We start from the raw sequence: 15368 nt of genomic DNA, 5'->3' as shown, positions 1-15368 counted from the left end.
ACAGTGATGTTCCCCAGGGATCGGTATTAGGATCAAAGTTCCCTCTTTTTTTTGAGGTGCGTGGCCCCTTTAACGGGCTGAACGGCCCATTCAAATTTCCGTGCATGCGCGTTTATTCCATTTATAGGGCGGTGTGCCGGCTGCGCGGGACCTCCAGACCGCTGCGTGGCCGCGCAATTTAACGTGAACATTGATTCGGACCACTGCTTTTTTTGATATATATTAATGACCTGGACTTGGATCCAGGGCAAAATTTCAAAATTTACAAATGACACAAAACTTGGAAATGTAGCAAACAATGAGGATAGTAACAGACTTCAGGAGGATGTAGTCAGACTGGTGAAATGGGCAGAAACGTGGCAGATTAAATTTAATGTAGAGAAGTGTGAAGTGATTCATTTTGGTAGGAAGAATGAGGAGAGGCAATATAAACTAAATGGTCCAGTTTTAAAGAGGGTGCAGGAACAGAGAGGCCTCGGGGTGTATGTACACAAATCTTAGAAGGTGGCAGGACAAGTTGAGAAGGCTGTTAAAAAAGCAAACAGGATCCTTGACTTTATTAATAGAGGAATAGAGTACAAAAGCAAGCAGGTTATGCTAAGCCTTTATAAAACACTGGCTAGGCTTCCGCTGGGCACCACACTTTAGGAAGGATGTCAAGGCCTTAGAGAGGGTGCAGAAGAAATTTACGAGAATTTGATCAAGGTTCAGGGACTTCAGTTCTGTGGAGAGACGGGAGAAGCTGGGGTTGTTTTCCTTGGAGCAGAGAAGATTAAGAGGAGATTCCATACTGTATCATTCTATGATGCTATTCTACACAGACACACACACATACAGTCAGACACACACACAGACACAGATACTCACAAAAATACAGTCAGACACATTTTTTCTGCATGAACTTTTATTATTACTTTCAAAGACTTTAAGAAAAAGATGGGAGTGGTGGGCGAAGGGCTCTTAAAGGGACAGGGACTCTTCTTTTCAAAGTGATATTCATTAAAGGGACCGAGTCCCTCCTTGCCTGTGGAGGGCCAATTTTAAAAGGACAGCATCTCGAAATCAGGTGCTGTCTGCGTGTGAACCACCTCCTCCCAATTTCCTGCCAAGCTATCCCTGCGGGCACCACTCCACTCCAGGAGTGGCTCCTAGAATCATACAGCACAGAAGGAGGCCATTCAGCCCATCGTGCCTTTGCCGGCTCTTTGAAGGAGCTCTCCATTTAGTCCCACTCCCCCTGCTCTTTCCCCATAGCCCTGCAAATTATTCCCCTTCAAGTGTTTATCCGATTCCCCATTGAACGTTATTATTGACTCTGCTTCCACCGCCCTTTCAGGCAGCGCATTCCAAATCACAACAACTCGCTGCGTCAATAAAATTCTCCTCACCTCGCCTCTGGTTCTTTTGTCAATGACCTTATATCTGTGTCCTCTGGTTACCGACCCTCCTGCCACTGGAAACAGTTTCTCCTTATAAGCTACAGCTATACAAAGCCCTGGTTAGACCCCAGAGAGTGATAAAGTCATAACGGCACAGAAGGAGGCCATTCGGCCCATTGAGTCCGTGCCGGCTCTCTGTAGAACAATCCAGTCAGTCCCATTCCCCCGCTCTATCCCCGTAGCCCTGCAAGTTTATTTCCCTCAAGTGCCTATCCAGTCTCCCCTTGAAAACATTATGGCCTAGAAATTCAGTATAGCCACGTTCGGGGCGCTAAAGTCGGGCGGCCGCTAAAGTTTGCGCCCGGCGCAAGGTCGCGCCACCTTCGCCGATATTCAGTCGCATCGCCCCAAGAGGTTGCTGCTGCGCTAAAACAGGCGATGCACGACTATCTTTAGGCGCTAAGCTGGCGGTGCTGAGCGATACCCCCGAGGCCGGGCGCAGCGCAGGTGCAGCGAGTTGTTGATTGACGGCAGACACTCTGGCGCCGGTCAGCTCTTAAAGGGGGAGGGTGGATTTGTTTGCCTGCCACGCCCTGCACACTGCAGCCCTCAACCTAGGCCTGACCACTTCTGCTTCATCTGCACAACGCCCAGGGCTATGGAGAAGGCCAGGGAGAGAGCGCAGCGCTTCAGCGACGGTGACCTGAGGGTGCTGGTTGGCGGAGTGGAGCGCAGGCGCCATGTTCTGTTCCCAGAAGGTGGCAGGAGGCCGCTGCCCAGCGCCTACCGGAAAGCCTGGAGGGAGGTCTCAAACAGGGTGACTTCCAACAGCGTGGTTGCCAGGACTCCTGTGCAATGCCGGAAAAAGTTCAACGACCTCACTCGGGTTGTCAGGGTGAGTACCCTTTCCAGTGTCCTCCTCATCCCTGCATGTGCACCTCAGTTTATGGGCAAAGGTCACCTGAAAGCCCTAATGGCCAGCCCTCATCCAGCAGCTATGGGACTGTCATGAAAATCACTTGCACATTCAGCACTTTACACACTGTACAAGCTATTCGGCCATGGGAGGCATTGCAGACAACATCAGGGCTTCACACTGTCAGGGCCAGTCCACCATGGGAGGCAGTGCAGACAAGATCAGGGCTTCACACTGTACAAGCTATTCGACCATGGGCGGCATTGCAGACAAGATCAGGGCTTCACACTGTACAAGCTATTCGACCATGGGAGGCATTGCAGACAAGATCAGGGCTTCACACTGTACTTAGAGGCCGTCCTTTCTCTTGCAGGCCAAGGTGGCGCACAACCGGAGGAAGCTACGTGAGACCGGGGGAGGCCGTCCTGACGTCAAAGAGCTCTCCGACCTCGACCAGCGTGTGGAGCGCATTATGGCAGGCCGGCTGATTGGCCCCGTCGCCAGTGGAGATGCCGACCCTGTTCTGGGCACCAATGGTAAGGGCATCACCTTTTTGACCTCTCTCTTTCCACTTGCGCCTCAGATCAGCATCCTTTGCCACTGTCCGACCAATGCAGTGCATGGCAGCACTCATGCCTCCCTCGCTGCCGCCCTGTCCTCACTCTAAAGCTACTCTTGTGCCTCCCTGCTTTCAGATGGTGAATCGCCAGGTGAGGAGGCGGGCCCTCAAGCTGCCACTGTCAGCGCTTCTGAAATCGAGGAGGAGGAAGAGGAAGCCAGCCCATCAGTGCCACCCTCAGCCGCGCCAGCCCATGGCGATGAAGGGGACACGTCTTCCCTGGAGGGGAGCCGGGGGGAAGGGTCGGAGGAGAGTGAAGCTCCGGGGCCCAGCGGCCTGCAGCAACGCGGGAGGGGTGGGGAAGCTCGGCGGACTTCTCCCCAGAGGGTGAGTGCGGCCTCCAGTCCTGCGACGGTGAGCGCAGAGGAGGTGCGGCTCCTGGAGGAAATGGCCGTCCAGGCTGAGCGCAGGCACAATGAGCTCATGGCTGCAGTGGCAAGGATGCCTGACTCCATTGAGTCTCTGTCAAGGAGTGTGCAGGAATTCGGAGCAGCACAGGCCAGGAGTCTGCAACAATTCAGTGCAGCACAGGCCAGGAGTCTGCAGGACTTCGCGGCAGCACAGGCGGCTTCGAGCCAAGTGCTCAGTCGTACCGTTCATTCACTGGCTGTTGTCATGCGGACACAGACCAGGGCCACACGGGCACTAACTGCTGCCACCCTCGCTGGATCAGCCAGGCATCGCCAGGGCACTCGCCGCACAGCAGCAGCCCAGCAGTCTGTTCTTCAGCTGTTTGCTGCGCATGCTGCAGTGCTGGCCCGTGCGAGTGCCAATGTATCAGGCGACCAGGGAGCACCTATGATCTGTCAGGTTGGCACCATTCCTGCAGCCAACACTGCCACTCCGCCATTGCAGCTGCCACGAGCCGCTGGACAGACTGCTGCCACCCAAGCAGAGTTGGAGCAGTCAGCAGCCGGACCTTCCAGGGCCAGAGCTGGTGCAGGCCGACCCCCAAGGGCATCTGCCATCTCGCCATCTGACCCTCAGCAGCCTTCCCCCAGCCTTGCTGCAGCCACTGGGGTCCCATTGAGGAGGAGCTGCAGGGCGGGCAGGGGCCAGTCACGGATGCGAAAGGCATCGCCCTCGCAGGGCAAAAAGTAGAAGGTCTGCACAAATGCTTTGTGTTTGTTGAAAGGCCGAGACTGGTGTAGTTGTGTTTTTGTAAGGCCGAGACTGGTGTCTTTCTTTGTTTTTGTAAGGCCGAGACTGGTGTCTTTCTTTGTCTTTGTAAGGCCGAGACTGGTGTCTTTCTTTGTTTTGTAAGGCCGAGACTGTTAGTTTTGTGTTTTTGGAGGGGGCTTCTCAACATGAGGTTGCAATGTGGGAAGGGCAGAGGTTTGCAATAAATTAATGTTCTTAAATCGCACTGTGCATGGTTTTTTTTGCAAGTCCTGGTTGCCCTGCTCGGCTGAGGGCTTGTGGAGCGGCTACATTCATCTGGTGACATTGGCACAAGCCATTCCCTGAGAGGGGGCCTAGAACCGACGTTCAATAAGCCAGCGACGGGCGGCCCTTGCACTTTCTGCCTCCCTCCTGTGCTGGTCGTCCTCCTCCTCCTCCTCCTCAGGTGGTCCTCCAATCTCTGGTGGCAGTGGCTGAGTCCTGCGGATAGCCAGGTTGTGCAGCATGCAGCAAACGACCACAAAATGGGAGACTCGCTCCGGCGAATATTGCAGGGCTCCACCGGAACGATCCAGACAGCGGAACCATTGCTTCAGGACGCCGATTGTTTGTTCGATGATGTTCCTGGTCGCTTGATGGCTTTCGTTGTATCCCTCTTCAGCAGGGGTGCTGGGCGCACGGAGCGGGGTCATCAGCCAGGCACACAAAGGATAGCCTTTGTCCCTGAGAAGCCATCCTCGTGGGTGAGGCTGGGCCTGGAACATGTCTGCCACAGACGTCTGGTGCAGGATGAAGGCATCGTGGCTGCTGCCTGGAAAGCGGGCATTGACAGCTAGGATGAGCTGCCTGTGGTCACACACCAGCTGGACGTTCAGCGAATGGTAGCCCTTCCGGTTGCAGTAATCCTCGGCATTCTCCAGAGGTGCCCACAAAGCCACATGCGTGCAGTCAATGGCGCCCTGCACCATGGGGAAGCCCGCGAATGCTGCAAAGCCCATTGCACGCTATTGCTGTTTGACAAGGGCCATGGAGAAGGAGATGAACTGACGTCTCCTTTTGAAAAGGGCATTGGTCACCTGGCAGATGCAGCAATGCACGGCGAACTGGGAGATGTTGGAAATGTCCCCAGTAGCGGATTGGAAGGAGCCGGTGGCATAGAAGTTGAGAGCCACCGTCACCTTCACTGCCACCAACAGAGACGTCCTGCTCCTCAGATGTGGCTGCAGATCACCGCCAAGCAGGTGGCAGATCTCAGTGACCACCTCCCTTCGGAATTGCAGCCTCCGAACACACTGCTCGTCAGACATGTTCAGATAGGAGAACTGCTGGCGGTATACCCTGGGTGGGTAAGGCCTCCGTTCCCGACGCCTGTTGCCCCTCTCCGTCTAGCCAGGGCTGCCACTCTCTCACGGCGTCTGTGAACCCTTTGGATGCAATGGAGAAGGCCAGCGTTTGTACCCATTGCAGCCCCCATTATATGTTAGCAAACAATGATATGTCACTGAAGGCAAAGACAAGTGGAAAGCTGTGGCCTGAAGCCACAAGTACCTGTCCGAGTGTTGAGCCAAAGCAGAAAGCTCTCTACCTTGGTTTCTCTGCAAAGATTCGTCTCTCAAAAAGGTGTGCTGCAAAATGGCAGCCTTTTCTACTGCAGGAGGTGTGCCCTTTAATTTGCGCCCCCCGTGCCCCGCATCGACTGAGAACCGTTCCCCTCTACCAGTCGCTAGGGGCGCCAGGCGCACAATAGGGCGTCACGACTGAATTTCCGGTTTGGGGCGCACAAAGGGCGTTGCACGAGGAAATGACGTCAGGATCTGCGCGCGCAGCTGAGCGCGCGCAAAGACTTTGCGCCGCTGCTAAATCGTGAGTGAAGTTGGGGAGAGGCGCAGATCGCGCTGCGCCCGGCCGCTAGCCGCCTAGCGCCCAACATCTCCTCCTCCTAAGGCGCTACCGGCTGGCGCAAGCAACTGAATTTCTAGGCCTGAGTGTCTCCGCTTCCAACACTTCCGTCGGCAGCGAGTTCCAGGTCATCACCACTCGCTGCATAAAAAAGTTTTCCTCACACCCCCCCCTGTATCTCTTGCCCAAAACCTTAAATCTGCATCCCCTAGTCCTTGTACCATCAACTACTGGGCACAGCCTTTCCCCGTCTAGCCTATCCAAACCCATCATAATCTTGTACACCTCGATCAAATCACCCCTCAACCTCCTTTGCTCTAATAAAAACAAATCCAGCTTCTCCAACCTGTCCTTGTAGCTAAGATCCCCAATCCCCGGAACCATTCTGGTAAATCTCCTCTGCACCCTCTCAAGGGCCTTCACATCCTTCCTAAAGTGTGGTGACCAGAACTGGACGCAATACTCCAGTTGTGGCCTAACCAGCGCTTTATAAAGGTTCAGCATAACTTCTCTACATCTGTACTCAATACCCCTATTTATGAAGCCCAAGATCCCATATGCTTTGTTAACCACTCTCTCAATATGTCCCGCCACCTTCAGGGACCTACGCACATTAACTCCCAAGAACTCCCTGGAGCACTGTGTACAGTTCTGGGCACCGCACCTCAGAAAGGATATACTGGCCTTGGAAGGAGTGCAGCACAGATTCACCAGAATGTTACCCAGGCTCCAAGGGTTAGATTATGAGGGAGAGATTACATAAACTAGGCTTGTGTTCCCTGGAATCTAGAAGGTTAAGGAGTGATTGAGGATTTTAGGGTTTTGAAAGGAATTGGTAGAGTAGATAGAGAGAAACTTTTTCCGCCGGTGGGGGAGTCGAGGACAAGGGGACATCACCTTAAAATCAGAGCCAGGCCATTCAGGAGAGAAGTTGGGAAACACTTCTTCACACAAAGGGTGGTAGAAGTGTGGAAGCCTCTCCCACAGGAAGCAGTCGATGCCAGCTCAATTCATCATTTTAAATCCCAGAGCGATAGATTTTTGCTAGACAACGGAGCAAAGGGATATGGAGCCAAGGCAGGTGGGTGGAGTTAAGACACAGATCGGCCATGATCTCATTGAATGGCGGAACAGGCTGGAGGGGCTGAATGGCCTCCTCCTGTTCCCATGCTCCTATTTACTCTATCAAAACCCTTCCTGTTTTGAACACCTCTATTAAATCTCCGCTGCACCTTCTCTGCTCCAAGGAGAACAATCCCAGCTTCTCCAGTCTCTCCACGTAACTGAAATCCTCTGTGAATTTGTCGTTGCGCAGCAGGCTATAGCAAACAGCTTTCTTAAAAACATAAGAAATAGGAGCAGGAGCAGACCATTCGGCCCTTCGAGCCTGCTCTGCCATTCAATAAGATCATGGCGGATCTTCTACCTCATCTCCACCTTCCCGCCCGATCCCCATATCCCTTGATTCCCCATGAGTCCAAAAATCTGTCTGTCTCAGCCTTGATTATACTCAATGACTGAGCCTCCACAGCCCTCTGGGGCAGAGAATTCCAAAGATTCACCACCCTCTGAGTGAAGACATTTCTCCTCATCTCAGTCCTAAATGGCCGACCCCTTATTCAGAGACTGTGACCCCTGGTTCTAGACTCCCCAGCCAGGGGGAAACAGTCTCCCAGCATCTACCCTGTCAAGCCCTGTAAGAATTTTACATGTTTCAATGACATCACCTCCCATTCTTCAAAATTCCTGGGAATATCGGCCCAGTCTCTTCAATCTCTCCTCATAGGACAATCCCCCCATCCCAGGAATCAGTCTGGTGAACATTTGTTGCACTCCCTCTAAGGCAAGTATATCCTTCCTTAGGTAAGGAGACCAAAACTGTACCAATACTCCAGGTGTGGTCTCACCAAGGCCCTGTATAATTGCAGTAAGACTTCTTTACTCTTATACTCCAATCCTCTTGTAATAAAGACTAACACACCATTAGCTTTCCTAATTGCTTGCTGCACCTGTGTGTTAAGATGAGAAATGATAAAGGCAAGAAGTCACTTGTGGGAGTGGTGTACAGGCCCCCTCACAGTAACCACACGGTAGGATGGAGTATAAAGGAAGAAATAATGGGAGCTTGTCAGAAAGGTATGGCAATAATCATGGGGGATTTTAATCTACAAAGTCAACATGGATTTACAAAAGGTAAATCGTGCTTGACTAATCTACTGGAATTTTTTGAGGATATATCTGGTAAAATAGATAAGGGAGAACTAGTGGATGTGGTGTACTTGGACTTTCAGAAGGCTTTCAATAAGGTCCCGCTTAAGAGATTAGCGTGTAAAGTAAAGGCACATGGGATTGGGGGCCAGGTATTGACTTGGACAGAGAACTGGTTGGCAGACAGAAAGCAAAGAGTTGGAATAAACGGGTCTTTTTCCGAGTAGCAGGCAGTGACTAGTGGGGTACCGCAGGGATCGGTCCTTGGACCCCAGCTATTTACAATATATGTATAAATGATCTAGACAAGGGAACTAGATGCAATATCTCCAAGTTTGCAGATGACACAAAGCTGGGTGGGCGTGTGTGCTGTGAGGAGGATGCCGAGAAACTCCAGGATGATTTGGACAGGTTGGGTGATTGGGCAGAAGCATGGCAGATGCAGTATAATGTGGATAAATGTGAGGTTATCCACTTTGGTGGCAAAAATAGGAAGGCAGATTATTATCTGAATGGCAATAGATTGGGAGAAGGGGAAGTGCAAAGAGTCCTGGGTGTCCTTGTGCACCAGTCGCTGAAGGTAAGCATGCAGGTGCAGCAGGCGGTTAAGAAGGCAAATGATATGTTGGCCTTCGTAGCGAGAGGGTTTGAGTACAGGAACAAGGATGTCTTGCTGCAGTTGTACAGGCCTTGGTGAGACCACACCTTGAGATTTTGTGCAGTTTTGGTCGCCTTATCTGAGGAAGGATGTTCTTGCCGTGGAGGGAGTGCAGCGAAGATTCACCAGGCTGATACCTGGGATGGCAGGAATGACGTATGAGGAGAGATTGGGTCGATTAGGCTTATACTCACTGGAGTTTGGAAGAATGAGACGGGATCTCATTGAAACTTATAAAATTCTGACAGGACTGGATGTACTGGATGCAGGAAGGATGTTCCCGATGGTCAGGGAGTCCAGAACCAGGGGTCACAGTCTTAAGGGTAAGGGGTAAGCCATTTAGGACAGAAATGGGGAGGAATTTCTTCACCCAGAGAGTGGTGAACCTGTGGAATTCTCTACCACAGAAGGCAGTTGAGGCCAATTCATTAAATATATTCAAGAAGGAGTTGGATATATTTCTTCAGGCTGAAGGGATCAAGGGGTATGGGGAGAAAGCAGGGACCGGGTACTGAATTTGGATGAGCAGCCATGATCGCGTTGAATGGCGGAGCAGGCTGAAGGGGCCGAATGGCCTACTCCTGCTCCTATCTTCTATGTTTCTATATAAACAGGAAAAATCAGATGGGCAAATGTAGCCTAGATGAGGAGTTCATAGAATGTTTTCGGGATAGTTTCTTTGAACAGCACGTTCTGGAGCCAACCAGAGAGCAGGCTATACTAGACCTGGTATTGTGCAACGAGATAGGATTAATTAATGACCTCATAGTGAAGGCGCCCCTAGGTAGCAGCGATCATAATATGATTGAATTTTACATTCAGTTTGAGGGAGAGAAGAGTGGGTCCAAGACTAGTATTTTAAACTTAAATAAGGGCAATTATGAGGGCATGAAAGCAGAGCTAGTTAAAGTAAACTGGCAAATTAGGTTAAGGGATAGGTCAATAGAGATGCAGTGGCAGACATTTAAGAGATATTTCAGAATACACAGAATAGATACATTCCAACGAGAAAGCAAAACTCCAAGGAGAGAAAGCTAGCTAGAAATATAAAAACATATATTAAGAGTTTCTATAGATATTTAAAAAAGAGTTAACAAAGTGAGCGTTGGTCTTATAGAAAGTGAGTCTGGGGAATTAATAATGGAAAATAAGGAGATGGCAGTTGAATTGAACAGGTATTTTGCATCAGTCTTCACTATAGAGGATTGAAGTAACATCCCAGAAATAGCTGTAAACCAGGAAATGGAAGGGAGGGGGAACACAAGAAAATTACATTCACCAGGGAAATGCTACTGAGCAAATTGTTGGAGCTGCGGGCTGACAAGTCCCCGGGGCCTGATGGACTTCATCCTCGGGTCTTAAAAGAAGTGGCTAGTGAGATAGTTGATGCGTTGGTTTTAATTTTCCAAAATTCCCGAGCTTCAGGGAAGCTTCCATTAGATTGGAAAATAGTGACTGTAACTCCTTTATTCAAAAAGGGAGAGAGACAGAAAGCAGGATCTACAGGCCAGTTAGCTTAACATCTGTCATAGGGAAGATGTTAGAAGCTATTATTAAAGACGTTACAGCAGGGCACTTGGAAAAGTTCAAGGTAATCAGGCAGAGTCAACATGGTTTTGTGAAAGGGAAAGCATGTTTAACCAATTTATTGGAGTCCTTTGAGGAAGTAGCATGTGCTATGGATAAAGGGGAACCGGTGGGTGTACTGTACTTAGATTTCCAGAAGGCATTTGATAAGGTGCCACATCAAAGGATATTGCAGAAAATAAAAGCTCATGGTGTAGGGGGTAACATATTGGCATGAATGAATAGAAGATTGGCTAGCTAACAGAAAACAGAGAGTAGGCATAAATGGGTCATTTTCTGGTTGGCAAGATGCAATGTGTGGTGTGCCACAGGCATCAGTGCTGGGGCCTCAACTTTTTACAATTTATATAAATGACTTGGATGAATGGACCGAAGGTATGGTTGCTAAATTTGCTGATGACACAAAGATAGGTAGGAAAGTAAATTGTGTAGAGGACATAAGGAGACATAATGACCTCATAGTGAAGGTGCCCCTAGGTACAAAGGGATATAGATAGGTTAAGTGAGAGGGCAACGATCTGGCAAATGGAGTATAATGTGGGAAAATGTGAAATTGTCCATTTTGGCAGGAAGAATAAAAAAGAAGCATAATATCTAAATGGTGAGAGGATGCAGAGGGATCTGGGGGTCCTAGTGCATGAATCGCAAAAGGTTAGTGTGCAGGTACAGCAAGTAATTAGGAAAGCTAATAGAATGTTATCGTTTATTGCGAGAGAAACTGAATACAAAAGTCGGGAGGTTATACTTCAGTTATACAGGGCATTGGTGAGACCACATCTGGAGTACTGTGTACAATATTGGTCTCCTTATTTAAGGAAGGATGTAAATGCGTTGGAAGCAGTTCAGAGAAGGTTTATTAGACTAATACCTGGAATGGACGGGTTGTCTTATGAGGAAAGGTTGGACAGGCTGGGCTTGTATCTGCTGGAGTTTAGAAGAGTAAGAGGTGACTTGATTGAAACATATAAGATCCTGAGGGGTCGGGACAGGGTGGATGTGGAGAGGATGTTTCCTCTTGTGGGAGAATCTAGAACTAGGGGTCACTTTAAAAATAAGGGGTCGCCCATTTAAGACAGAGATGAGTAGAAATTTTTCTCAGAGGGTCGTGAGTCTTTGGAACTCTCTTCCTCAGAGGGCGGTGGAAGCAGAGTCTTTGAATATTTTTAAGGCAGAGGTAGATAGATTCTTGATAAGCAAAAGGGTGAAAGGTTATCGGGTAGGCAGGAATGTGGAGTAATCAGGTCAGCCATGATCTTATTGAATGGCGGGGCAGGCTTGAGGGGCCGAGTGGCCTACTCCTGCTCCTAATTCGTACGTATGTATGTAAAACAGAGAGTAGTGGTTAACAGTTGTTTATCGGACTGGAGGAACGTATACAGTGGTGTTCCCCAGGGGTCGGTACTAGGACCACTGCTTTTCTTGATATAGATTAATGACTTGGATGTGGGTATACAGGACACAATTTCAAAATTTGCAGATGATACAAAACTTGGAAGTATAGTGAACAGTGAGGAGGAGAGTGATAGACTTCAGGAAGACATAGACAGGCTGCTGAAATGGGTGGACACGTGGCAGATGAAATTTAACGCAGAAAAGTGCGAAGTGATACATTCTGGTAGAAAGAATGAGGAGAGGACATATAAACTAAATGGTACAATCCTAAAGAGGGTACACGAACAGAGAGACCTGGGGGTATATGTGCACAAATCATTGAAGGTGGCAGGGCAGGTTGAGAAAGCGATTAAAAAGGCTTATGGGATCCTGGGCTTCATAAATAGAGGTATAAAGTAAAAGTGTGGAAATTATGATGAACCTGTATAAAACACTGGTTCAGCCCCAACTAGAGTGCTGTGTCCAATTCTGGGCACCAAACTTTAGGAAGGTTGTGAAGGTCTTAGAGAAGGTGCAGTAAAGATTTATGAGAATGATTCCAGGAATGAGTTACGTGGATAGACTGGAGAAGCTGGGGTTGTTCTCCTTGGAGCAGAGATGATTGAGAGGAGATTTGATAGAGGTGTTCAAAATCATGAGGGGTCTGGACAGAATAGATAGAAACTGTTCCCATTGCAGAAGGGTCGAGAACCAGAGGACACAGATTTAAGGTGATTGACAAAAGAAACAAAGGCAACATTTTTACGCAGCGAGTGGTTAGGATCTGGAATGCAATGCCTGAAAGGGTGGTGGAGGCAGATTCAATCACGGCTTTCAAAAGGGAGTTGGATAAAAAGAATTGCAGGGCTACAGGGAAAAGGTGGGGGAGTGGGACTAGCTGAGAGTCAGCATGGGCTCGATGGGCCGAATGGCTGCCTTCCATGCTATAACCATTCTATGATTCTATCCTACAACATTCTCCCTCTTACCCCTTTCTAAACTCCTTTTACAGGGTTTTAGAAATGGAGCATTTACAGACAGGAAGCTCAGACCAAACATCACGTCAAGATCAGACAGAGTCGCTCGATTCATCAGGACCTGAATATCATCGGCCTTTGCACATGGAAGGAGAAAGCAGCGATCACAGCGCAGGCAAACCGCACACATATTCCACGTGTGGACTCGGATTCAGCCGATCGTCCAATCTGCAGAGGCACAAGCGCAGCCACGCCAGGGAGAGACCGTGTAAATGTGGTGAGTGCGGGAAGGGATTCAGTAACCCCTCGAGGCTGGAGATTCACTGGCGCAGTCACACTGGGGAGAAGCCGTTCACCTGCATGTTGTGCGGGAAGGGATTCACTCGCTCCTCCCGCCTGCTGACACACCAGCGAGTCCACACCGGGGAGAGACAGTTCACCTGCACCGTGTGTGGGAAGGGATTCTCTTGGTCCTCCAGCCTGCTGACGCACCAGCGAGTCCACACCGGGGAGAGACAGTTCACCTGCACCGTGTGTGGGAAGGGATTCTCTTGGTCCTCCAGCCTGCTGACGCACCAGCGAGTCCACACCGGGGAGAGACAGTTCACCTGCACCGTGTGTGGGAAGGGATTCACTCGCTCCTCCCGCCTGCTGACACACCAGCGAGTCCACACCGGGGAGAGGCAGTTCACCTGCACCGTGTGTGGGAAGGGATTCTCTCGGTCCTCCAGCCTGCTGATGCACCAGCGAGTCCACACCGGGGGAGAGGCCGTTCACCTGCACCGTGTGTGGGAAGGGATTCACTCGCTCCTCCCGCCTGCTGACGCACCAGCGAGTCCACACTTGATGGGAGTGATTCGATTCTGCTGCTGTTAAATCACATCCAGGACTGAGCGATCTTCACTCTGGCGGTTGGGGTTTGTCGATACTGATGTGAATGGCCCACTCGAGCTGGGCTGGAGCTTAATATTTTGCATATATGTCAAGTAAATCAGCTTTGTTTCCAACATACAGTGTGTCGAGTCCTTGATGTCTGTAAGACGAGAGCTGACTTATGACTGTCGGGGGGGGTGGGGGTGCTGCAGCGGCCCTTTAAGAATTGCTGTCCTTGATCCTCTTAATTCAGGGAATCTCAGCTGAAATTATTTTGCATTAACATAATTAACTTTCAACGACAATCGCAAATTAACCTTTGACACAATTTGGGGTCAGATAGGACCCACAAGTCCTGACTAATCCTGGCTGGCAGTATTTACGGACCTGTGTAGAAGACACAATGGGACCTTCCATTCACCCACCAGAAAGGGCGGGGATCTCCTGCTGGATGAGCGAGAGTCCCCACATTTTTCAGGTACAATGATCCCCTGGGAACGTGAACGGAGACAGATCCAGTAAGTGGTGTGGGAGTCACTGACCTACATTGGCTCCCGGTTAATAATTCTCATCCTGGTTTCCAAATCCCTCCATGGCCTCCTCACCCATCCCTATCTCTGTAATCTCCTCCAGCTCTACACCCCTCCGCCATATCTGTGCTCCTCCGATTCTGGCCCCTTGCCCGATTTACATCGCTCCACCATTGGCGGCTGGGCCTTCAGCTGCCTGGGAATGTGGAAATATAAAATATCCTGTATAGTTTTGTGTCAATTTCGTAAACATGATGGACGAGTTGACATGGGTTAAAAGTTCAAGTATTGAAATAGCTGATGCAAGACTGTTGGAACACAGCCAGAACAGAATGTGCTAAGTACCAAAGCCGCTCCCAAGGTCCATACTTAAGAAAAGACATACTTGCTCTCGAGTCAGTACAAAGAAGGTTCACTTGGTTAATCCCAGGGATGAGGGGATGGACATATGAGGAGAGGTTGAGTAGATTGGGACTCTACTCATTGGAGTTCAGAAGAATGAGAGGCGATCTTATTGAAACATATAAGATTGTGAAGGGGTTGGATCGGGTGGATGCGGGGAGGGTGTTCCCGATGATGGGTGAAACTAGAACTAGGGGGCATAGTCTTAGAATAAGGGGCTGCTCTTTCAAAACTGAGATGAGGAGGAACTACTTCACTCAGGGGGTGGTAGGTCCATGGAATATGCTGCCCCAAAAAGCTGTAGAAGCTACATCATTACAGAAATTTAAAACAGAAATAGACAGTTTCCTAGAAGTAAAGGGAATTAAGGGTTACGGGGAGCGGGCAGGAATTTGGACATGAGTCTAGGTTCGGATCGGTCATGGCCCTGTGGGTAGCGGAGCGGGCCCAGGGGCTGTGTAGCCTGATCCTGCTCCTATTTCATGTGTCTAATTCTGTTAGATTCAGGAGATAGTTCTGTGATAGTAGATTGGCGGTTAGGATCAGATCAGCCATGATCTTATTGAATGGTGGAGCAGGCTCGAGGGGCCAATTGGCCTACTCCTGCTCCTATTTCTTATGTTCTTATGTACAGCCTGTAGATAAAAGGAACTGAAGAACGTAAGAAGAACAGGAGTAAGTCTGTGGTGACAGATGTCTTTGTTTATGTAGCAATGATTAACTATGTGAACATACAGGAATGTGATAAGATGTTCTATTCATTGTTCTTGTGCATGAAACGGTTTGATGTATGATAATGATGTGTCAATCAGGAGTTGTTTGTTACA

The 15368-nt window shown here is 49.6% G+C and overlaps 2 protein-coding genes across 2 annotated transcripts in view; one reads left to right on the top strand and one right to left on the bottom strand.

The window, feature by feature from the left end:
• Positions 1-15368, bottom strand: part of LOC147091935 (uncharacterized) — a 162128-nt gene that overhangs the window by 29522 nt on the left and 117238 nt on the right. The gene's annotated exons all lie outside the window — the stretch shown is intronic.
• On the top strand, positions 12778-13709 carry LOC147091937 (uncharacterized). Its single transcript, XM_085976944.1, has one exon. It carries the CDS (start codon positions 12782-12784, stop codon positions 13610-13612), a length of 831 nt encoding a protein of 276 aa, XP_085833070.1. The 5' UTR covers positions 12778-12781; the 3' UTR covers positions 13613-13709.

Source organism: Somniosus microcephalus, unplaced genomic scaffold, assembly GCF_052327205.1.
Source record: "Somniosus microcephalus isolate GS21.2 unplaced genomic scaffold, FLI_Smic_1.0 unresolved_chr3, whole genome shotgun sequence".
Classification (NCBI taxonomy): Eukaryota; Metazoa; Chordata; class Chondrichthyes; order Squaliformes; family Somniosidae; genus Somniosus; species Somniosus microcephalus.
Note: the sequence above shows the minus strand (reverse complement) of the source record. Positions and strands in the feature narration are given on the sequence as shown.

Excerpts from the sequence above, each read along its gene's own strand:
- LOC147091937 (XM_085976944.1), top strand. The coding sequence starts at position 12,782 with ATGGAGCATTTACAGACAGGAAGCTCAGACCAAACATCACGTCAAGAT.